Here is a 23,420-nt window from a genome sequence, read left to right as displayed (position 1 = left end):
TAAAACTGCACAGGTGTAAATGAAAGCCGAATCTGGCCCTGCAAATGGAACTTTGTTAACAATGCTATTCACTATGCCCAGCAAAACAGACTCCAGCTCAGTCTCAGTATGGGATAAATACTTTTGTGACAGCTTTTATCCTGTGGAGAAATAGCACCCATTCTTAGCCTTACATTTCACTTTGAGATGGGCTGAAGTGATGCCCAGAATATAAGAATATTCTGCCATCAATTCTCACTGTATTCTTCAATCCTTCAAATCTATGGCTCTTTTGGCAACATCAGAAACCTACACGCTGTCCACCTCTGAAGCTGGCATTCTACAGAATGCCCATTTTCAGATCGCAATACACATTTGAGGTGCATGCACTTCAGTTGCAGCAAGGAGAGCCACATTCCCTATCTTCTTGGTTATAATCAAACATTTGCACAGGATTGCACGGAACTGTGAAATATGCTCTTATACAACTCCAAAGAAAAGCACCAGCCAGCTCCTTGATATTAGTTTCTATAGTAACCAGTCCCTAGGCCCAGATGCTCACAGTGGGGGATAATGCAGATTTCAATTTTACATAGCAGTAAATGCTTCAGAAAGACAGAGTTGCATAGTAATTGTAAGCACTGGCATAGCAAACAGACCCACCCCATACAATTATCCCATGATTCTGCTACACTGCAATACAACAGAATGTTCCCCCACTCCCTGTTATTTTTCACATGGTTATCGGCAACCTGTGCTAGGGACGCTGCTGCAAAATGGCAGCATTTTTCACCAAGGTCCTAATGAGAATAAGGAACGTGCTCCCTCCCATGTATCAGACCTAGCAAGAGGATATCAAACAGTGCCAAATGCAATGAGATTTAACTGAGTGTAAGCCAACCATTCACTGAGATTGGGTCATTTCTGAACCAGAACTTGCCTGGCTAAACGCCAAATGAAACAATCAGAACGGGTGGCAGGGGGAAATCACTCACTACAGAAGTTTGCCCTTTTACACCCACTCTTCCTAGAAAAGAAGATAAGAGAGGTTCTAACACTGAATTGAAACAGCAGGACGATCACACTATTTAACTTTCACGCAGTTTTACAGGTTGGACTTCATTAAGCAAGGGAATGGAGAGGGAGAGAGGGGCACGGAACAATAAGTCACTTGTCCTAGGTTGATACTAGTTTTCTAGTACAATCTGACAACCGAAAGGGCTCCCCTCATAAGGGGCTCAGAATTCTGCATACAGAGGGTATTTCTACCCCAATATTGGCCAAACAAGACCAGAAAACTGCCTAAGCTCTAGCTCCAGGAGATGCCTCATTTTAAAACAAACTGACATTTGCACATAGCAACAGGGGCAAATAATTGAGCTAGCAACACCCAACAGCTCACAAGCAAACAGAAGGACAAGAAAATACAGGAAGCCGATCTATTTTAAGCAAGACCTCATTATTACCATACAAATGTATAACCTTCCCCTGAGCAGCAAGTATACAAATGTGGGATGAATCATATCACTAAGCAAACTGCCTGGCAATGAGAACAGCCCTAACTAGTTTGCTTGCGCGCGCGCGCGCACACACACACACCCTGAAATTGCTGACACCTCTGCAGGAAAGGTGCATAAAAGGAATTGACATGGCAGAGTTTAGCCTCCAGGGAATAATTAAAACAACATCAGAAACAGCAGCTCAAGCATCCTTCTGAGAGACGGACAGTATATCACAGAAGGGGGAAAGCCTGGTAGACAATGCAAAGGCCACTGGGTCTTTTGTTCAAGGATTAAACAGAGCTCCATTGTCCTGGATGTGCAATTCTCAATTCTAGACTTCCAAGGCTTGTAATCTCACCTTTCCTTGTATCCTCTATGTTGTCAGAAACAGAATTTTGTCTGAGGGGAAAACCTAAGAACAAACCTGTATTCCAGTCCAAAGGATGTATCTTTATAATGTGCCACAAATACACTGCTTTGCATCACTCAGGACTGATGTAAAGGAATGAAAAGGGGGCTGATGGCTTAAAGTAGTGATAACAGGACATATTCCTGTGTCAGTGGTCTGAATCCTACCTGGGTTGATACACAGCTACATGAAGTTACCAGCACAGAGATGTGATGTGAGTTGCAGGAAGCAAGTTGACATTGTTAATCTGACTTCTCATGGGCACATTCCCCTGTTCACTAAAGCTACCATCACAGTGGTCATTCTGAATCTCAGCAGAGCATATGTCTACACTGCAATAAGACAGCCGTGGCTGGCCGGTGCCAGCTGACTCGAGGTCGCAGGGCTTGGGATAAGGGGCTGTTTAACTGCAGTGTAGAGGTTCAGGCTAGGGCCACAGCCTGGGCTTTGGGACCCTCCCACCTCTCAAGGTCCTAGAGTCTGGGCTGTGGCCCAAGCCCAAACCTCTACATTGCAATTAAACTGCCCCTTTAGCCAGAGTCCTGAGAGCCCAAATCACCTGGTACAGGCCAGCCACAGGTGTTCATCTGCAGTGTAGACATACCCAGAGAGGCCAAGGAGTGAACTGGCACATAGAGAATCAGCTGCCTTTTGTCTCAAGAGGTGGCCTCAGCAGGCTTCGGGTGGGATTTGGAAAGGCAGTTGGGCAAGCACTGCCAGTACAGTAGGGCAAGCATACAGTACTTTTATTTGGGCAACATCTCCAGGGCCACCAGCATGAGCCTATCTAGATAAATTCATGGCGGATGGGTCCATCAGTGGCTATTAGCCAGGATGGGCAGGGATGGTGTCCCTAGCCACTGTTTTCCAGAAGCTGGGAATGGGCGACAATGGATGGATCACTTGATGATTACCTGTTCTGTTCATTCCCTCTGGAGCACCTGGCATTGGCCACTGTCAGAAGACAGGATACTGGGCTAGATGGACCTTTGGTCTGATCCAGTATGACCTTTCTTATGTACTTTAAGTAAAGGATGAGCAACTCAACTCTAACTTAATGACCTTATACTTGTTTTTCCTATAGATGCCTAATGATGAATAGATTAAAATAGAACAAATATTGGTAAACTACAATGGAAACATCTCTTTGGCAACTGTTGCTAACCAACAGAGTCACAGAGGGGAAAAAAAAGCTCTTTTGTTGTGGTTACTACAGAAATATGGTTATGCACCGACTACAGGACCAGTTTATCACATCATGACTGAATCAGACTGAAAGGGGATCTCCAACCATAGGAAGATGGGCTATATTGACAAGCAACCACCAACTAAAACCTCAGCCGCCACTGTTTTAAAAGTCATTCTCTCTCTCTCACTCTCTCCCGCCAGTAAATTAGTGAAATGAAATAATCCTTAAACAGCTTGTGGTTTACACTCATCTTCACAGTTCCCCAAGAAACTGGATTTTTGAAGGTTTTAAAATTCCAATCCCATCCCTTTAACACTTGTAACTCAAGACCAATTCCAAAAACAGGCATTTCATTCCCAGTCCTGCAAGGAACAACACGTGGGCAGACACCTACACAGCGTCAAATAAAAGGCACCATATGGACATAGGGGTCGGTCCATAGGGCCTTAGATACTACAGTGCTAAGAAATACTAAGTCAGAAAGAAAGCTGCTGTTATTGATTAAATAGCAATGCATACCTAATGCTCACTCTTCCTCTACCCCACAACCTCCCCCAACAAGGTTTCTGACTCAATGTTTCTGAATAGATTTGCATTTTTAATCAGAAAAGGGGTGTCAAGCTCTTCCTTACTATACACGTGCCCTTTTCTTATTTGCATCTCCCTCCCAAACATTGGTTTGGTGGTGGTGGGTGGTTGTTGGGGTTTTTTTGTTTTTTAAAGAAACCCTTGCAATTAAATCTGTTCATTTCTGCTGCCTGAATACAAATCGCTGCAGCAGCCTAATCCATCTCCTAACTGCATTTCAATCTCTTTACAAAAGACAGACGGCTTCATAAAAAAACGCTTCGACTTAGGGAAAGAGACATCATCGGCTATTTATACACCATATTGCGCAAAGCACCGTGGACTAGGTGGCCATGTAGGTTGCCATAGTGATTATTTTATCTATCAAACTGGAAATTTCCCCTCAGTGTGAAGTACAAGGCAGCACTAATTTTGATTACATGAATCCTGAGCTAGCTTCAGACTTGACCTTAAGGAAAAACACACACACACAAATCTAGCTAGAAACAACAACAAAATATAAGAAAATAGCCTTAAATCTCTTGCATTTATGCATTTAAGATTAAACAACATCTAAAAAAGACAAGACTTAGGTCTCATTCCATTCTGAGCCCTTCTACCGAGTACCACAGAACTCTCAAGGTCGGTATGCAGCTCAGTGACCTTCACACTGCACTCTATGCGCAAGGAGACAGAGACGAGAAAACATGGCTAACCCTACCGGTCTTCAACTATGTACTTCCCAGATTCTAGAGTAACAGCCATGTTAGTCTGTATTCACAAAAAGAAAAGGAGTACTTGTGGCACCTTAGAGACTAACCAATTTATTTGAGCATAAGCTTTCGTGAGCTACAGCTCACTTCATCGGATGCATACGATGAAGTGAGCTGTAGCTCACGAAAGCTCATGCTCAAATAAATTGGTTAGTCTCTAAGGTGCCACAAGTACTCCTTTTCTTATTGTAAGTAGAGTGATCACTTTAGATAAGCTATTACCAGCAAGAGAGTGGGATGGGATGAGGTATTGTTTCATGGTCTCTGTGTATATAATGTCTTCTGCAGTTTCCACAGTATGCATCCGATGAAGTGAGCTGTAGCTCACGAAAGCTTATGCTCAAATAAATTGGTTAGTCTCTAAGGTGCCACAAGTACTCCTTTTCTTTTCCCCAGATTCTGCGGATTTAATATTAAAAAGTTAGATAATAGTTTTAAACCTGTTATGCATGAATTGATATTACAGAACACAGATTGTATGTAAATATGTGTTCAAGCAATTTAAAAACTACCTGCAAAGGATTTTAAATTGCTTCTTTATTGTATGTACTGGTAGCATGAAAGGTTTATTTAAATATTGCTTTTTCTCCTGCTTGATTTACACCTTACAAGTATCATGTGTGGAAAGTCTGATCATCCCTGGGTTTTATTTGGGAGGACCAGGGGAAGGACAGAGATGTTTATTGTAAGTCCTTTGGCCCTTAATTGAACAAAGGTTTCCTTTATTCTAATATCACTGAAGTTAAACAGCTGTTCATGAAAAAAATAGTTTCATAGTGACTAAATTCCCTTCCCCTCATCAGCTCCCCTTTTACTCCCATGCTTCTTGTGAGGTCATCATTTATACAAGCTCTCCAGTCATTGGAGACTGCCATAGAGCCGAACAAAAAACAGGGACAAGTTTTGGGGGGAAATTACATTTCTTTTCTGCACCTATCTCTACAGCTGGTTCAAAGTTTAACTTTGAAGGGGGTTTTTTTGACAGAAGAAGGACACTTCTTTCAATATTTCCCATGCTATTCAGCTGTACGCTCAAGAATTCTGTCCTGCGAACACAATTTACCGTCATTTTTATTAAGTCAAACACCAGTTTAGGAGAATTAAAATATTTATTCAGGAGACCTGGATTCTATTCCCTGCTCTGCTAGTGATTTGCTGTGTGGCCTTGGGCAAATCACTTCCGCTAGGTTTTTCCCCACATACCACTTATCTTGTTTAGTTAGATCGCAAAATCTTTGGGGCAAGGACCATCTCACTTCATGTTTACACAGTGCCTGGCACAGTGGGGCCTCCAGGCACTACTGAAATACAAATAATTCATTTTCACAAGACAGGATGGCAGAGATTCATCTTCTGCCCATAGCCCTCAGTCGCCTTTCCCCAGCCTGGGAACACCATGGGTCCGTCTACGGGTGCGTTATAGCAAAGGTGTGATTTAATCTAGTTATCATGGTTAATAATAGCAGCATAGATGCTTCACAAAATTCAGCACTGACTAGCAACTAGAGTATGCAACCTGCGCTCCTGGGAGTATGTCTACATTGCAGCTGGAAGCATGTCTCCCAGCCCAGTCAGACTTGAATTAGTGCACTAAAAACAGCATTGTGGACATAGCAGCATGGGCAGAGGCACAGGCTAGCCACCTGAGCTCCGACCTAGGGAGTAGGTGAGCTTGCACTCGGGCATCTAACCCATGCTGCCATCCAGCCACAACATCCACACTGCTATTTTTAGCATGCTAGCTTGAGCGGAGCTCATGTGTCTCTGTCTACCTGGACTGGGAAGCATGCTCTCAGCTGCAGCGTAGACATAAGCATCAGTTTTGGCTGCTCTCTAATGTGCTATCTTGGCTATTCCTCCAGGGCCTTGACATCCTCTAACCCCAAGTCCTATCCTACCGTCAGGAAACCATTTCCGACACACATTTCACTAGCACTCTAATGTGCAGATCATCTTTCACTCCTCATGGACTGCTGTAGAATGAAGGGGATTGAGAGCATAAACAGCACTGACATCTTAAACTATACTGCACTGTACATGGGAAGGGAAGGCGTATCCGTTGCAGGACATGTCAAGCCCCCGAGTTGCATCATCACACACTGAATCAGACTGTCCACAGAAAAGCTCTCTGAGTTACTGTATAATTAAACCATTCTGAGGCACACTTATCTACCAATAGCAAATACTCCTGCTATGTGTATTAAAAACCACTTCAATACGGGGGGGGGGGGGGGGGGGGGAGGGAAGCTAAATGCGTAGTGGATACTGAAGGACTCATTAACAATCGTACTTGAAGATCAATTGTTAGCTCCCGCATAATCACAAAGCTTTCAATTTCTCTTCCCATAAGTCTTCTAAATTTACACCTGTGAAAACGAAGGAGACGGTGGGGAGACATTGCCACTTAATATATTCAGGCTCCCCTATGAATATTCAATAAAGCAGATTTAAAGGATATCAGTATTAACTCTGAAGCTATAAGACATTAGGCGAATGTCACTATTCCTCTCCACTCTACATATTCAAGTTTTTAAATCCAGTGCCAGTCCGGAAGGACATCAAAATACAGTGAAGGCAAAGAGAAAATTAGCGTAGGTACAAAGCGAAGAAATCAACTTACCCACACGCTAAAACTGCACAAAAAAACAAAATTTATATTACATTTTCAAACTACAGTAATTTGAACATATTGGGATTCTCTTGTTATAAGAAAACATAGCAGGACCACGTCAACTTAATTTAAGGCCAACATTTATAGAAGGCTGGGTTACAGGAGAGGCTTTAGGATTTTTAAGACTCTAAAAATGACCATTACCCCTTCAATAAGATGCAATAACATTGCACTAACTTATGAAAATGAGAAAATGACTAGACCAATCTAGTTTTTCTTTTTCCATCCTCAGCAAAATGCAAACTAAGCCATTAAAATAATAATAATGCCTAAAAATGCACTTATGTAGTGCTTTGCATGAGTAGATCTCAAAGCGCTTCACCATCTTTTAATGCATTTATCCTCAACGCCCGTCGTGAGGTAGGGCAGTGCTATTATCTCCAGTTTAAAGATCGGGAACTGCAGCACAGAGGAGCTAAATGACTTGCCCAAGGTCACACGGAAACTTTGTGGCAGAACCCGGTGAAAGATATTGTTCTTTATAAATCAAAAAATTCTAAATGGGTCTAAGGTAATTTTTCTGCAAAAAAAAGTTTTAAATGATGGGGGTTTAAAAAAAATAAATATACTTACACCATCATACAGACCTCGGTTCAGCAACGTATTGAAACTTATGCCTAACTGGCAAAAGCCATCTAGTGGAAAGGGTTGATGGGGGCAGAATGAGAGTATTTTGGGGAATTGGGAGGAAAAATGGCTTCTCAGGGTGGGGGGTTGTTTTGTTTTATTAATCTTTTGCTGGCCAAGGTAAACTGATCTCCATTTGCAGCCAATAAGATCTCTACCATGGACTTCAACAGGAACAGTTACACCAACGTTTAGCGCTTCTGAAAATCCCATCCTTAATGCCAGGGGCTAACGAAATTTAATGTATTAGTATTTACTGTTATTTTATTGCACATTTAATAATTCTAAGGGCATCTGGTGCTTGTTTTTTTAAATTGGGACATAAAATAACTCTCACCCAATGAGTAACTTCACTGTAGTCAGTGGGACAACTCACATGCTTTACATTAGGCATGAGCTCAGGCACCTTGCTGAACTGGGGCCATAGATTTTACACATGAACTAATCCTCCCATGAACTCTGGATAAGAATTATCTTCTGGTATGGAGGGGGAGGAGAGAGGAGGAGAAGTACAGGGCCTGATCCTGGGAGTTTCTAAACACAGTCCACTTCCAATGAAGCCAGTAGGAGATGGGGGCACTCAGCACATATCCCAAGATGGCCCCACAGCAGGTGTATCTAGACTAGAATAAAAGGTGGATATTTAAAAATGCAGAGTGAACCAATTTAGCCAGCATCCTTTAAATATACCTTTTATCCTAGTCTACGCAAGCCCCACGACCTGAGGAAGGCCAGCTCTGAAATGGATACAGTGCAGAACTCAGACTCACATGTACTTGGCTCCCTGCCCGCGGTCAATCCACCAGACCACACTGTCTCCTTAAAGTGAGATAAATCCTCCAATACAACACAGTGTTCTACTACTGGAGTTCACATGCTTTTATAACAAATTCTGTATCCGGAATATAAATATAACGAATACAGGCGACACCACTTTTACTGCATCTGTTAGATGGACAATGTTCTTTCATTAGTCGACTCATTTAACAGCTCTTCTTATTAAAGAATCAGACTGGAAATAAGAAGTGGTAGGACTTATCCTCCACTCACAATCCTGGAACAGCTGAATGTTTCTGCTCACACACATCAGGAGTAAGCATCATCAGTATTAAAATCCTTCAGAGTTAGCCCCCCACCTTGAAATGAACAGAGCAGCTCATACCACTCTGAGCTATTGTTTCTATATACCAGCTCAGTACAACAATGCATTGCGTCACACTGAGGGGTCTTCGCTACCCTCAAAGGTAGCACGTGCAGAATGATGGCATGGCGCAGCACAGCATAGCGTACTGCACACTCCGCCCTGTGATTCTATTGTTTTACACTCTCCCCTCAGAGCTTCCGCCTCAAAGACTCCAATCCCAACGCAAATATAAAAATTGTGTAACAAGCGAAACCTGCAAAGTTAAAGTCAAGAGGAGGCAAATGACCAAGGGAGACCAGCAGTTCTCAAACTGTGGGTCACGACCCCAAACTGGATCACCACCCCATTTTAATGGTGTCGCCAGGGCTGGCATTAGACTTGCTGGGGTCCGGGGCCAAAGCCAAAAATCAGAGTCCCGTTGCCCAGGGCTGAAGCCGAAGCCTGACGGCTTCAGCCCTGGGAGATAGGGCTCAAGCTTCAGCTTCAGCCTTGGGCAGTGGGGCTCAGGTTACAGGCCTCCAGCCCGGGGCTGAAACTCTTCGGTTTCAGCTTTGCTCCCTCCTCCCCCCCACCCAGGGTGGTGGGACTCGGGCTTTGGCCCCCACTCTCCACCCAGGGTGGCAGGGGTTGGGCGGGCTCAGGCTTCAGTCTCCCTTCCTGGGGTTGTGTAGTAATTTTTGTTGTCAGAAGGGGGTCACAATTCAATGAAGTTTGAGAACCGGTGAGATAGGTAGATAGGAAGGGAATAGCCAGCACTTCGGGGTAGCAGACCTCAAGTATCACGTAGAGGTTAGTGCCAGCTAGAAAAGCCTGGCTTCACTGTTGTACTTCATGGAAACGAAACGAGAAGCTACGTACAAGCCCACCATCCTCAGGTATCTGCAAAGGTATTAGGTTTTCCCCTGTATACGTGGGTATGTATAGTTGTAAATATTTATATATTATATACATAGACAGTATTTTCTCCCTCTGAAGCAAATGCTGATGCAAGCAGATTGACAAGTAGCCAGAGAGGGTTACTGCTGACTGACTGTGATAAAATGCTTTCATCAGCTAGAATGCTGGGCCTTAAAATAACACACCACTTCCAGTAAAACAGTAAGCAATTACAAATAAAAAACAGCACACAGCTTTACAACAATTTAATCACACTACTTCCCATTAGGGAATAACAATGTCTCTCTGAAATAGGCGGTGGATCAGCATTTTTACTTAAAGTTATCAAAGAAATACTTCTTCATACAATGACAATGTATACCTGTAATTCACAGCGAAGTTGCTAAACCTTCTGTGAAGTGGTACACAGGACACGTGTGTATATCCTGCTTGTAGTTTACCCTCAAACATTTGCATACATATTAAAAACATTGTATATACTCTCTGCACAGATACTTAAAACACAAAAGCAAACTTTGCTAATTTCAGTTAATGTAAACAAACATGGGACAAAACTGTTTTAAAAACCACCCTTGGTTTTGCAGCATTAGGTGTAATCTATACCAACAGCAACCACCACAGGTCAAAGAAATACACAATTTTATAAAGGATAAAATACACAGAAACAAAACAAATGGCAACATTTAGTACAGTACTGTCTTAACTCCTCAAGGGGCAAAACCACAGGCAAGAAAAGAATCCCCATATCACAAAAGGGAAGGGGGGGGGGGGGAAATCAGTTGTTTTAAGCCAGATTTCACTTAAGCTACTACTTTTATGAAGATGCTGGATGAAATCCTGACCCCAGTGAAGTCACAGGAGTTTTACTATTGACTTCAGTGGGACCAGGATTTCATCCAGTCTACGACAAAAGATATTAGGATTCACATTAGCTGAAGAACCTCAAGGAGGTTTCTTCTTGGGTACAATGCAAGAGGCTAATTCTTAACAACATATAGGGGGAAATGGAAGAGCCACTAGCCTGAAATTTCAATTATTTGGTCAGAATGTCAGTTTCTAAAAATATGTCAAAATTCCCTTCTATCGTTTCAATTCGGAGAAGGGAGGAAGAACAGTGGGGGTTATACAAATTTAACTGGACTGAATTTACAGAGCTTCTTTTCTGAAGGACGTAGTCTGGAAAGATGCAATGCATGCCGGATATAGTCCAAATACATCAAAATACATGGAACAGAAGGGATAAAATACCCCCCAATAATTTGCATAGATCCACATTATTTAGTTTTTTGGTCATTCAAGAATTCAAAACACTTGTAAAAAAAAAAATGTTTTAATGATCTTAAAGCGCTTTTAGTGACCCAGCACTGAAGCAGAGCTCAGCCAAGCCTGACCTTTTGGAGGGGTGTTTCAGACTCCAAACCCAAAATTTTTCATCTTGGGTCCCTGTGACAGTCTCTTCTCTAGTTTTGTCCCTTTCGTGCCACGTACACAGGAAGCCAAGTCTGTCAGTCACGGTTTGATGTCTAACATGTATGAGCTGGCATTTTTTAACGTATGTATTAATATCACCAATAGTAGATAAAAAAAACTCCTTCAGATAAGCTTAGCAGAATGAAATTAGCAGCTTTTAAAAACAAATATCTGGTTCCTCAAAGTTGTCACAGTGCCCTTATTTAACTCTTGTTCCAGCTGCTACTACTGCTCTCAGAAGGAAAAGTGTGGCTTAGATAGTTAGCACACTGCTAATTAAACGTCACACTTTTCAACATTAGGGATGCAGTATTACTCAGAGCTAGAAACTAGCAAGGATTTATTTGGGCGGGGGGGGGGGGGGGGGGGGGGGTGGGGACAACACCCAAAAACCAAAAGCTAGAAACTACTGAAAACAACTTGATGAACAGTTGTACATTCACTTTGGAATAGCTCTTCAATAACTGAGCCCTGCTGGACCGGGCAGCCCAGCCTCTGCAGAGACATCAGAGCTCTTCTTGCCTGGGTCAGTGGTCATCTGGCACACCACAGAAAAGCAGCCTTTTGCTCCCCACTCACCTAGGGGTCTGGCAGGATTGTCAGTTGCACTGTTTCTACTGGTCTATTCACGGACAAACTTGCAGTCAGTCACCCATATGAACCTGAACATCCCTCATTTCCTGTTAAGGCCAGGAGAACTAGTTTGGCCATTAATTAGCAGGTTAAGGAAAAATTATAGGGTATGGGAAGGTGGGGACGATAGAGGAAGATTCCTCTAAAATGAAGGTGCAGGTAACTGCCGCAAATATCCAGGGACCGAGGCTTAAAAAACAATAAAAAAAAACCTACAGACCAGATCCTCAGTTGGTGCAAGTCAGCACAGCTCTATGGTCTTCAATGAACCTACACTGATTGATGCCAGCTGAGGAGCTGGCTTTACATCTCTTTTAAACTTATTTATGGGATAAAGTGTCAGAGTGAGAACAGATACAGATTTCAATAAATCTACAGTTAAAATATTCTTCCCGAGCATGTAATTCAGAGGGCAATTAAGAAATATTCAAAACGATTTATGTCAAACAAATCTAAATTATGGGTCTCCATCATTTTTCCACAAATCTTTCCAAACCATCTCATATTCTGCATATTCAAAGTAAGAGCTCATCAAACAGAGGTCTACCAGATCTGCCTCTCAGTGGTAACAAGGCTTTTTTATTATTATTATTACCACAAATGATATAAGCTGGACACAGCATTCTGTTAAACTAAATATTGACATATCTGCTTACCACGTGTGTTAGTAGCCATGTCAGCCACTTTCTGAAAGGCATCCAAAAAGGCAGCAGCTGCTACTACTGTAGTCCTGAAATGCATACAGGAAAACAAAACATTAGCTGTGTCTCATTGCTGCCCGTTTAATTATTGTCAAAAATGTTTAGGCTTATTAAGAAACTAGTGGGAACTTGCAGGGGCAACAATATAACAAATCCCCCTCTATTTTGTGTTTGAATTTAGCCCTCTTCTGCCTTCATTTCTTAATCTCTTCCTTGCTTTGTGCTGGTACTATGGGCATGCTAATGCTGTGCTGTGAATTGCACAGGACAGGTGTTATTTCAAAAGGATGCAGTCAGCCCCTTGTAGCGGATTTTATCTGATGAATCAATATCAAAGCAATCAAACATGAAAAAATCTAAACAAATTAAAGCCACTATTATTTTTGGGAGGCACCTGTATGTTGCAGGATACATTCCCAGATAAGGGAGAAGTAAGTTCTCTGCAGTCCCAGTCAAATCCTATCCTAAAGCACATCATTTGAGTTCTCACTTGAAGTGTACCTGTGTCCCTGATAATTGTGAGAGCATAAGTGGGTACTTTCCAAGAGATCCGTTGATCCTGTTTGGGAGTTTTGGGACCAGTGGGAAAAGGAGAATATTCACTACCCAGAGAGTTCTCTGTTCTACAGTTACACCAGGGCAGAACAAATGATTATATCATTCTCCTCTTGACAGGCAGGTCACCTTCAGTCTTAGTTGCCGAGCCAGCTAGACGCACCCCCACCTTTGCCTCTAGAGGAGCTAAACCAAATGTCTTAGTAGTGCTTATATATAAACATGTACAACAACAAAATTGCACCTGCTGACTAATCGTGAGTGCCTGTGCAAGTAGAACCAGGGCAAAGAAAGGAGTTACAAGTAAGAAGTCTCTTCTGTACCGGAGGCAGACTCACCACAAGGAGGAGACAAACACACACCCCAAGAGACAGAAGAGAATAGATGGCAAAGGCAGACGAGCCACCTGAAGAAAATTCCATCAGAACTAATGCACAAGATACAGAATACCTTCCCCCCTCCTCACCCCCCACATCCTTGACAGAAGGCAGGCCCACCAAGCTATGAGGAATGCCCGAAGGGCACACTGTCCATAGGCAGGATGAGGATGAAAGCATAGAGGCAGTATGTTGAGAACACTTCTGCAGGGACTACCAAGTGGGAGATTTGCACTTCTTCAGCTACAGCTGCTCACCTGCTCTGCCTAGGAAGTGAACTGGATAGGCCTTTAAGGTTCAAAGGGCAAGGAAAGCCTGCTAATTGCATAATTCCGATAAGCAGTTTTATCAATTTAGATAGCAAATCTAGCCGCTGGCATCCAGTGATTCTTACCCTCAGAATGGACAAACAGATTCCAATTTTCTAAATAAGTAGGTCTTGAGGGCCCTACACATCGCAGCTTTGTGCCAGAGCTTTTCTTTTTCTGTCTTACAGTCTGGGTATCCTGATTTAAATGAAATTAGGACAGGACTTTAGGGATTAAATGAGAACAGTGGCACAGCAATGCTTAGTCCTCATGGACAATGAGGTACAGAGAAACATAGGCGAATATAGTGAATTCCCTCCTGCCCACAACAGTTGGAGAGATCATTCCAAATGAGTCCCAAACAATCAAGATTTCCTTAAAGAGATCTGAAACAAAGTAAAATTTATGGAAGTCTCCTCATTGTGGCCTAAAGGCAAAAGTCCATCTAAGCCACACCCGCCGAACCAAAAATGTGAGCAGAAAGCTGCAGGGAAACTTGTCCGCAGTCAGTAAAGACCATAATTGTAGATAAAGAATGGTTTTCCTGGGAGAGCTGGAACTGGACTACTTGGATTTTATCCAACCCTCACTTCATGCACACCCTCAAAATAGAGGAGAAATAAATGGTAGTGCACGGTTGGGCTACAGCCGGTGCAGAATTCCTCCTAAGAGCCTTCTCAATCTTCTGATCCAAGATATGGGTTTGAAAGAGATGATGACCTCAAACAGACGGAAGCAGGACTCTCTACATGCTGTCATTTGTAGGTCAGCCCCTGAGATAGGGGGGAGGAGAAGGGCTTCTCTAGCTAATTGTTAATACTTATTCATAGACCTGGCTATTTCCAGACCTGGATTTTTCCAGCATTGTTTTCCTATTGTTAGGCTCTTCCAAAATCATGAGCTACATTATCTTATCCAGATTGTTAATAAGGAGGTTCCACTTCTCTGATAAAAAAAATGCTAGGGGGGCCTGACTCCAGCTTCGATTACATATTCTCCCCTTTGTCAGAGGAAGCAGCAGAGGCAAAAGATTAACATTTGCTGGGAGTGAGTGAGTGAATCCTCAAACTGTCTGTGCATAGAGCTACTAAAGCACCTGGGAGGGAAGTTTTCTTTGTGCTGCGTGGGTGGTAGAGAAAAAAGACTTTGAATAAGACCTATAAAATAATTGGCTGAGCAACTGAACTTCAGCACCTGAAGGCAAACACTTCCCCCCTTCGAAAAGAAGCTGCCGGAGGAGATGGTGTCCTGGAAATTGTCCTCTACTCTTCCAGCTGCAGTAGTTGAGGACAAGGCCTGGATCTGAAAGCTCCTATTCAGGGAAAGCTCTGTCATGGGCAGCTGGCATCAGAGACTGTCCAGGCCAGGGGCAGCGGAGAGGTAGTCTGGAGCTTTGAGGTGCTGCCAGATGCCATTGCTCCTTCTGAAGGGAAGCTTCACAGCAAGAATCCATGACAAAGGTCCATGTTGTACTGCTGCAGCCAGAGTATGCAGAGCCTCTTTTTTGGGGGCAGGATAGGAATGTCCCTTGTCACTGCTGCCCATAAGGAAAATTAGAAAAATGAGGAAGAACTCTGAAAACCTGCACTGATAAGCCAGAAAATGGCAGAGACCAAAGATGTACTGGGGAGACAAAGCAGGGAGCAAGATCTGGCTAGCTAGTGTGTGCCAGGATCTGGAGATTCTCCTGGATTCTGGTCTCCCTGTTGAAAGACGAGGAGTTGCCCAATTGTCTGGAACTGGTGGCATTCAGGATGTAAGAGGAACTGGAGCGGTTTCTGAAGCAATCCCAACTGGGCAAACAAACTGTATTTCCTAAATAAATGATTAAAAGCTTCCAGGTTGCCCTAATTTGTTTAACACACCTTAGCTTAAGGACATACTACACTGTAACCTTTCAAACCGTTAACCCCCTCAAGGACTCCACTCCTTTTTCTCCTCTCCCAGCAGTAGCCCCACCTGTCCTCTGTACAGACTACCCCTCACTTCTCGCTGTGTGTCATTTCCTCCCCACACTTGGCCACAGCTGCATTTGTATGCCATCTATCCCTACAGCTTCCCAAGCAGGGAAAGGTGGCAGAAGCAGGAAGCCAGATAAGACTCGGGGTATTAGGTACATGGAGGAGCTCCTGGAGATAAGGAAGTGGGCCTAGCTCCTTCCAAAAGTACCAATATGGCTCCACTTTCCAGTCCATCCCATTCAGGATAAGACTTCAGGGAGAACTTGGAAACTGGCCAGACAACATTTGAACATCTAAGAACCCAGGCAGACTCTTTCCAGTTGTGCCTTCCAAAATCCAAAGTGGATTTAATAATGATCTGCAACTTGGAGCGACACTTAGGTTTTACAGGACTGTGCCATTCTGGCATTTAAGTACTCCCAGTACATGGCAATTGCCTTACTGGCATCACATATCGAAAAAGGGCAGGTGGGGGCTGGATAGGGTGGGGACAAGCAAGCTCACATTGGCCAAAACAATGCCTTCCTAGCCCCAGGGGCACGCTCCAAATCCCATACTGCAGGACTGCTGGTGGAGGAGAGAAGGACATGGGGGGGGGGGAGAACTGAAAACGATCTTTAAAAATAGATAACTACACAATCTAATAGGAGTCAGAGAAAGCATGGTTCCTCTTTCCCTCCTTTAACTTTTTCAGTAAGACAGGCGAATCCCACCTGGGACACCCAATGGAATGGGACTGCATGGAAAGGGAAGCACACGTGCAGGCAACCAACCACATACAGGATTTTTGTAGGTTTTTTTAACATGATATATGAGAAGTGTATATCCCATTAGTTTAGGAAATAAGGTTCAGTTCATAGTAACATGTAATTTAATTTCTCCCCTCTCCCTATGTAAGTAGGGAGGCATTTTATGAGCCTGTTGATTCTGTTACTGATACCAAGTTGTGATATGATATAGAAGCTGCTTGAATAATGTTTTATTAATGGAAGGCTATGAAAAGTTATCCAGAATGTTCTTAGTATACTGAGACCCAACTAGTTACATGTTATTAACTGCTGCCAAATGACCCAGCACTGGGATTTCCTTGGCAGCCAGATCTTCTGTCCTAGTTTTTAGGTTACCATAGACTTTACCCAATATTTAGAGTACTCCTGTAACTTAATAAGCCTTCTTTATCTTACATTTATAAAAATAATGCGAGGACTTTCGACCCCAAAGCTATGGGTTAATTAAATCAAAATAAATCAACTGTCTTACAACAGAATTCCAGATGGGGCCACATCATGAAAATGAAAATGTGAAAAGAACTTACAGTCCTGTGTGGACAATTAGCTATTTTTCTAAAATATACTAAAACTGTAAAAGGAGGCACACAGAATTTACATTGATGAGTTATGAATATGAAATATTAAAAAGAAACGCTAAACTAAAACCATGCTAAATAGACTATCAAGGATGAAACACCATTTAAACTACGCAGTATGCCTAGCATGTCCCACACGCCAAGGGGATGGGCTGTGCGATAAGAAACTTACCTTAGCTGAGACTGCAGTTTCCCAGCTTTGTTTATAAAATCTTCCCAAACTGGGTAACTTCCCTAAAAGGAAAAAAAAAAAAAAGAGAATTTTAGTGGCCATTCAATTTTGACGTTCAGAATTCAGTGTTTAGGATAATATGAATGATCAAAGTAAAGCAATAAAGCCTACTTTTTGTTTAATAAATGTCCATCCCTTGAGCCATGTAATATTTTTCTAGCAATTTATCTGCTGTTCCTTTAAAATTACATTGTCCTTAAACAAAAAAAAAAACTCCCACTGGTTCTGAATTCAGGCTGCCTGTTTGCTGAACATAAGCAGCAGAGAGAACACTATAACTCAGGACTTTAGACCTAAGTTTAAATTCCTACTCTGCCACAGACTTCCTTTGTGACCCTGGGCAAACCACTTAGGGCTTGTCTACACTTACCGGCAGATCGACATGCAGCGATCGATGCATCGGCAGTCAATTTAGCGGGTCTAGTGAAGACCCACTAAATCCACGGCAGATCGCTCTGCCGTCGACTCCTGTACTCCACCTGAACGAGAAGCACAAGGGGAGTCGACAGGAGAATGTCTCCCATCAACATAGCGTAGTGTGGACCCCACGGTAAGTAGAGCTAAGCTAGTCATGTAGCTGAAGTTGTATAACTTAGATCGAACTCCCCCCCAAAGAGTCAAAGGTGCTAACATGACCGTGAAACTGTCTAACATTAAACCGTGTCAAATAAGGTTTGGTATACAGAGCCCATAGCCCTGCTTAGCACCATTGCAAACACAATTAAACATCTTTTTAACCTTTTATTACAAATGGGGCGGGGGGACAGTTAATATTTAAAGCATTTGAAATGTAGAATAAGGCTTTCATTTGAACAACATCCCTTGTTCCTTTTTCCACTCTACCTGGGGAGAATTTTGAGTAAAACACCTTGTTTGACAGTCTTTCAGATGGTATCAAAGATAACTGTCTTTTTTGGAGGGGAACTTAGTTGAGATGGGTTGGAGCTGTTATAAATGCAGTTTATAAATGCAGTTGAAGTTTGACCCTTGACCCTGTTTAGATAAAACAAGACGTACACAAGAAGGGAGAAGAAGGAACAGCAAAGACAAAGTGCAGCTTCTGTCTCTGGTGTTAACTTTCACTTGCAATCTCTCTCCTGGAAAAATCACAGGCACAGCACATGGTCTTATTGGCCACTCTGAGACCTGGCAAACTTATACCAGCAATGGGCTGTTTAGGGCATTGCTTTTAACAGCCTTTTTCTGATCACAGACTCAAAGCAGCATAGCAAAATATACACTTTCGGCTGGCTAAGCCAGACTCTAAGACAAAAGGCAAACTGAGAAGGATAGCAAAGATAAGAAATAACGTGTGGATGGAAAACGACATACTAGGCAGGAGGGTGGGGGGGGAGGAAATGGGGCGGGCACAAAGTCTCACATCCCAGGTGGTATTCAGGATTTAGCCAGAGCCAGTGGAGAGGACAATGTCGTCTGGTTCCCTCTCTGGCCCAGTCTGCTCAACACTTCTCAGGATTAGGACGAAGAAGATCCAGGTCCCAGTAGACAGTGGGGCTCACTCCTTCCCCTTCTTTTAATCAGCCAGCATTGCCGTCATCCCCCAAAATCTCCTTCTGAGGACTCGTGGTCCTCATTATTTTGTCCACCAATTAGGCCTAGTTTCTAATACCCTAATTTTGGTTCACTGTTTTCCTGTCCCCAGGCTTTTCTTGGTTACCAAGAATTATCTTAACATTGTTCTTGAATTATATCAGTAGGCGTTTTTGTTAAGACTAATTCAGTCTGTCTCCCTTTTGCACCTTTTCCCATCAACATTTATTGGCATAGGTTATTGTGACATCTTACAGACTTTCACACACTCTTCTCAGTTGAGCTCACAATTAGGATAAAATGGTAGGCCCCGTTACCACAACAGCTTTATTCAGAATAAGTGTCAAGTCCCCCTTTGACCTAGCTTCTCCGTCCCTGCCCTAGTACAACCAACTGTCCATGCCCTCCCACAAATAATTCCAACTGACTAGGGGTTAGAGAGAAAAAGAGAACTGTGTTCACTTTAACAAATGTGTAAGACACTCAGTTACTGCAACATGGTACAAGCCTAGATAAAACTGATGCCCATTTCTGAGAATACGCATTCCAAATAGGAAATTATATGCAAATACAATTGTTTGTAGTAAGGCATATCTGCCCTCAACAGGTTTCATCTCTGCTTCTATCAAATGAGAGGGAAGACAGTCTATTAATTATTTACATTACCACAGTGCCTAAAAGCCCTCGGCATGGATCAGGGCCCTACTGTGCTAGGTGCTGTACAAACAGAACAAAAAGACAGTCTTTGCCCCAAAGAGCTTACAGTCTAAATATCAGTCAAGAGGAAAAAAAAGATGGATACAGTCATACAAATTGGGGAATACAAAGAAACAACAAGACAATAATGGTCAGCATGATAGGCACTGATATCAGCGTACCAGTACACTAGCCGTTGTCCAGTTTTTTGCAGACATTATCTACTCTTCAGATTTTGTATCATGCAATACCGTATCTGGTAACACCCCAATCTTACAGGAATTCTGCACCAGGAGTGGCTTCTTTTGCTAACTGCTCTATATGACAGCAAATCAGAATGTCAGATCACAATGTGTTTATCAACTATAATCCAGTGGATTTTAAAAATAAGGGCCTGACCCCGCAAGCCTAATCATAATTCCCACTGAAATCAGCGACTCGGGTTCAAACCCTAAAATTGTTAGTGATGGTAGATAAGTATCAGTGTCAATAAGTCAGATTAAGATATTAAATGCCTCCAAAAAATCTTTTCACCTAATCGAAGAGACTAACTATTTTACCAATCTTGTATTGATTTGCTAAACCAAAACCAAGTTTATTTGAAAAGAAGAGCATTGTACTTGGCAGGGTTAAATCAAAGGGATATCTTCAGGGCAAAACAGAAAGCAGCAGGTTCAAAAGGACGCACCAGTTTCTCCAACAAAAGTTTCATACAACATAGCCAATTTAATGTAAATTTGGTACTTACTGTTCTCGGATTCCTCCACTTTCCTAATATTATTTCAACTCAGCTTGCTGACAAGTCTTAGAAGCCTCATTTTTACAGTGCATTTCCTTAATCGACTTCACAGCTAATTGATTGGAATGCATCCCCTCTCCCCCCCAACTTTGAGAAATGTCAGCAGACACAAACCCCAGCATGAAGCTTACCACATGTAATTAAAGTCAGCTTCAGAACATGCAGACACTGAAGTATAAGGCTGAAATCTTGCCTGCACTAAAATCAATGAGAGTTTTGCTACTGACTTCAATATGGCCACGATTTTACCCTGAGGTTTTTTCCAGGTGACACCCCAAATCAGCAAGGCCCACTCTTAATGAACACCAGGAAGTGAGGAGGCATCTTTGTAATTCCCACATTCACGATTCCTTTAGAAACCAGATTTTGCAGCCAATGGCTCTGCACTTGCAGAATTGGATTGTTCTTATTGTTACTATAACACAGGTCAAAGAAGCACCTTGCTGAATCAGGGCCTAAGTACATATTGAAATTTCAGTCCATGAATAGTCCCAATTACCTCCCTGGAACTATCCACATTAGTCAGGTATGTCCTTAAGTACCTTGCTGCATCAGTGCCTTATGAAACGCACAGGAGATGATTGTTACATTTGCCCTCCATACCACCATCAGGAATTGGGGAGGAAACTCAAATCTGGACTACCAGAGCATTTACAGTTCGGCTATCTGCTGCCTTCTGAACACCAGCAACCTCACAATGTAATTAATTTAATACATTACCTATTAAACATGAGAAATGAAGACTCCTTAACTAGAGAAATGGCAGAACACTACACTGACCTTTCCATCATTAACAGCAAATACCGAGAGAAGAACAGAATGAATCAGAGGACTGATAATGAATTTCACAGCCTCACCCATCTCAGGGCTTGTCTTCACTGCAGCAGTTAGCTCCAGGTCCTTGTTGAGCCAGCCTTGCCTGAGTGAGAGCAGCCACCTGGCAAAAGGCTTGAGCTATACAGTGTTTGGATTAGGAGGTTATGAGCTGTGCTAATTCAAAAGGTAGTCTGTAGCTGCATCCTCGCTGAATTACTAGCTCAAGCATCAACAGCAACGGGGCTTCCAGCTACACCCCTAACAGGTCAGCTAGCTTGAGTTCAAAACATCATTTACCTCAAGCTAGAGATGGGGCAGGGGAGGAGAACTGGGCTGGGGGCAATGCTTGATTTACACCCTGCAGTGAAAACAAGCCCTAAATTTCTGATTCAAGTCTGGCCAAGGTGAGTAACAACAATTGGCTATCCTTGGAGAGCCATGAATGGCCTGTGTGTAAAATGGGAAATTCTTGTCCAGTGACCACATCTCTCACAAACAAGAAGTCACTCCACAGCTGGCAACCTCTGCAGAAAGGCCCAGGGGTGAAGATGTATGAAGGAGGCCCTTCCCTCTTATTCCTAGAAGTAGCTTGTGCAGAACTAAAACACCATACCAAGATAGGAGAAGCCCTGCTATTATCCTAGCTGTGACTGTTCTGTGGGTGGAGAAAATTTCCGTCTCTAGGGCTATGACACCTCTCACACACATTTATTTTAATGAATTCAGTAAATCAGTCAGGTTGCCATGAACCTGAACCTAAGTATGTCTACACCTCATGGGGAAGAAATGGATGTTAAAATTTTATTCAGGGTGGTAAGACCCTGAATAAAGTGTTTTATGTTCAGACAGAATTGTCAGCCATGTAAATGCAAGACACCCACTGATGAGTTAATCACTGCCATCTCCTTAAAGCTATCAGTATTACTGAAATCTACTACTTTGAACCCTTTTCTTTCAACAGTAAGCTGGCTAGAGTGTCTATATGCAACGTATGCATTATGTATGTGCATGCCAGGAACATTCAAAGCACTGACAACTAACAGCAGGGCCTAAGGCTTTACTGGATTCTCAAGCAAAATACAAGCTGACAACTAAGCTTAGCATTCCAGTGGCAGCATTACACTGCTAACTGTGCCTAATGGTACAGAGAATACGGACACCAGTCATGAATTTAATTGTGTCACAGGGAGACTCGAGAGGGAGTAGAGACAAAATATAACTTGGGAAGGGGAGATTTTGTGGTATCACCTTGCCACACAGAAATCAAATTCAAATCATCATCTACCACTTCCACAAATCTTGGTTCTCTTTGTTTTTAAGCCTACCCACAGAAGCTGCATCAATGTAATTAAATTGGTTTCTAAATTGATTTAGTTAAATCAGTACAAATCCTTTCATGTGGACATTCTTAAACTGATCTAAGAGTGGCTGATCGCGATTTAGCTTAACTTGATACCAAAATAGCAATTTCTTAGTTCAATCCTAATTGAATCCCTGGATGTTTGCTCACTTGCAATCTAGCAACAAGCCCACCTTCTAGCAGCATGTGTGTGTTGTGGTTTTTATCTGCACTTCACTTATAGCATTAATTCCTGTATAACCCCTTTGGCTAGCAATAACTCACTCTGCGTTTCCACAGCTCTGACCTCTCCCCCACTAATCTTCTATATAAACTCGTATTTTGTAATTTCCAATTATTCCTACCCATTAGAAAATGTTCTTTCCCTTTAACCTTCAAGTCAGCCTCTTCTGAAGCCAAATCAGCAGTTTGTTTCCTCACCCCCACCCCCCTTTCTGGAATTTAATTCAATTCATGTGTATTAATTACGGTGTCCCTTTGAACCCTTCAACCAAATATTTCTGTCAACCTAATCTTGTGAGGTATTGAATGCCCTGAACTCCCAGTGAAAGCAGTAGGAGTTGAGGATGCTCATCAGGTCACAAGATCTGACGGTAGATATTTATCCTGTCTCCTCCAGCTAGGGTGACCACAGGTCCTGATAAAATCAGGACTGTCCCGATAACCATTTCTCACGCATCCCGATCGATGTACAATCGGGACCCCATTTGTCCCGATATTCAAGTAAGGAGGAGAGCGGGAGGGAAGCGCCAACTCTGTGGGCGCTCCAGGGCTGGCACACCCACAGGGAAAAATTAGCAGGTGCGCCGCATCCACCGGCAGCCAAGCTCCCCCCTC

The 23,420-nt window shown here is 42.7% G+C and overlaps 1 protein-coding gene across 26 annotated transcripts in view; it reads right to left on the bottom strand.

Moving 5' to 3' along the window:
- MTSS1 (MTSS I-BAR domain containing 1) overlaps window positions 1–23,420 on the bottom strand; it is a 175,064-nt gene that overhangs the window by 133,549 nt on the left and 18,095 nt on the right. For all 26 annotated transcript variants that reach the window (XM_007065749.4, XM_027828042.3, XM_007065750.4 and 23 more), the window contains exons 2-3: window positions 17,302–17,363; window positions 12,518–12,591 (exon numbers count right to left, since the gene is read on the bottom strand). In XM_007065749.4, coding sequence (XP_007065811.2) covers window positions 12,518–12,591; window positions 17,302–17,363 — 136 coding nt within the window. The remainder of the gene's footprint in view (window positions 1–12,517; window positions 12,592–17,301; window positions 17,364–23,420) is intronic.

The sequence above is a fragment of the Chelonia mydas genome, chromosome 2 (genome assembly GCF_015237465.2).
Source record: "Chelonia mydas isolate rCheMyd1 chromosome 2, rCheMyd1.pri.v2, whole genome shotgun sequence".
NCBI classification, from domain to species: Eukaryota; Metazoa; Chordata; order Testudines; family Cheloniidae; genus Chelonia; species Chelonia mydas.
Note: the sequence above shows the minus strand (reverse complement) of the source record. Positions and strands in the feature narration are given on the sequence as shown.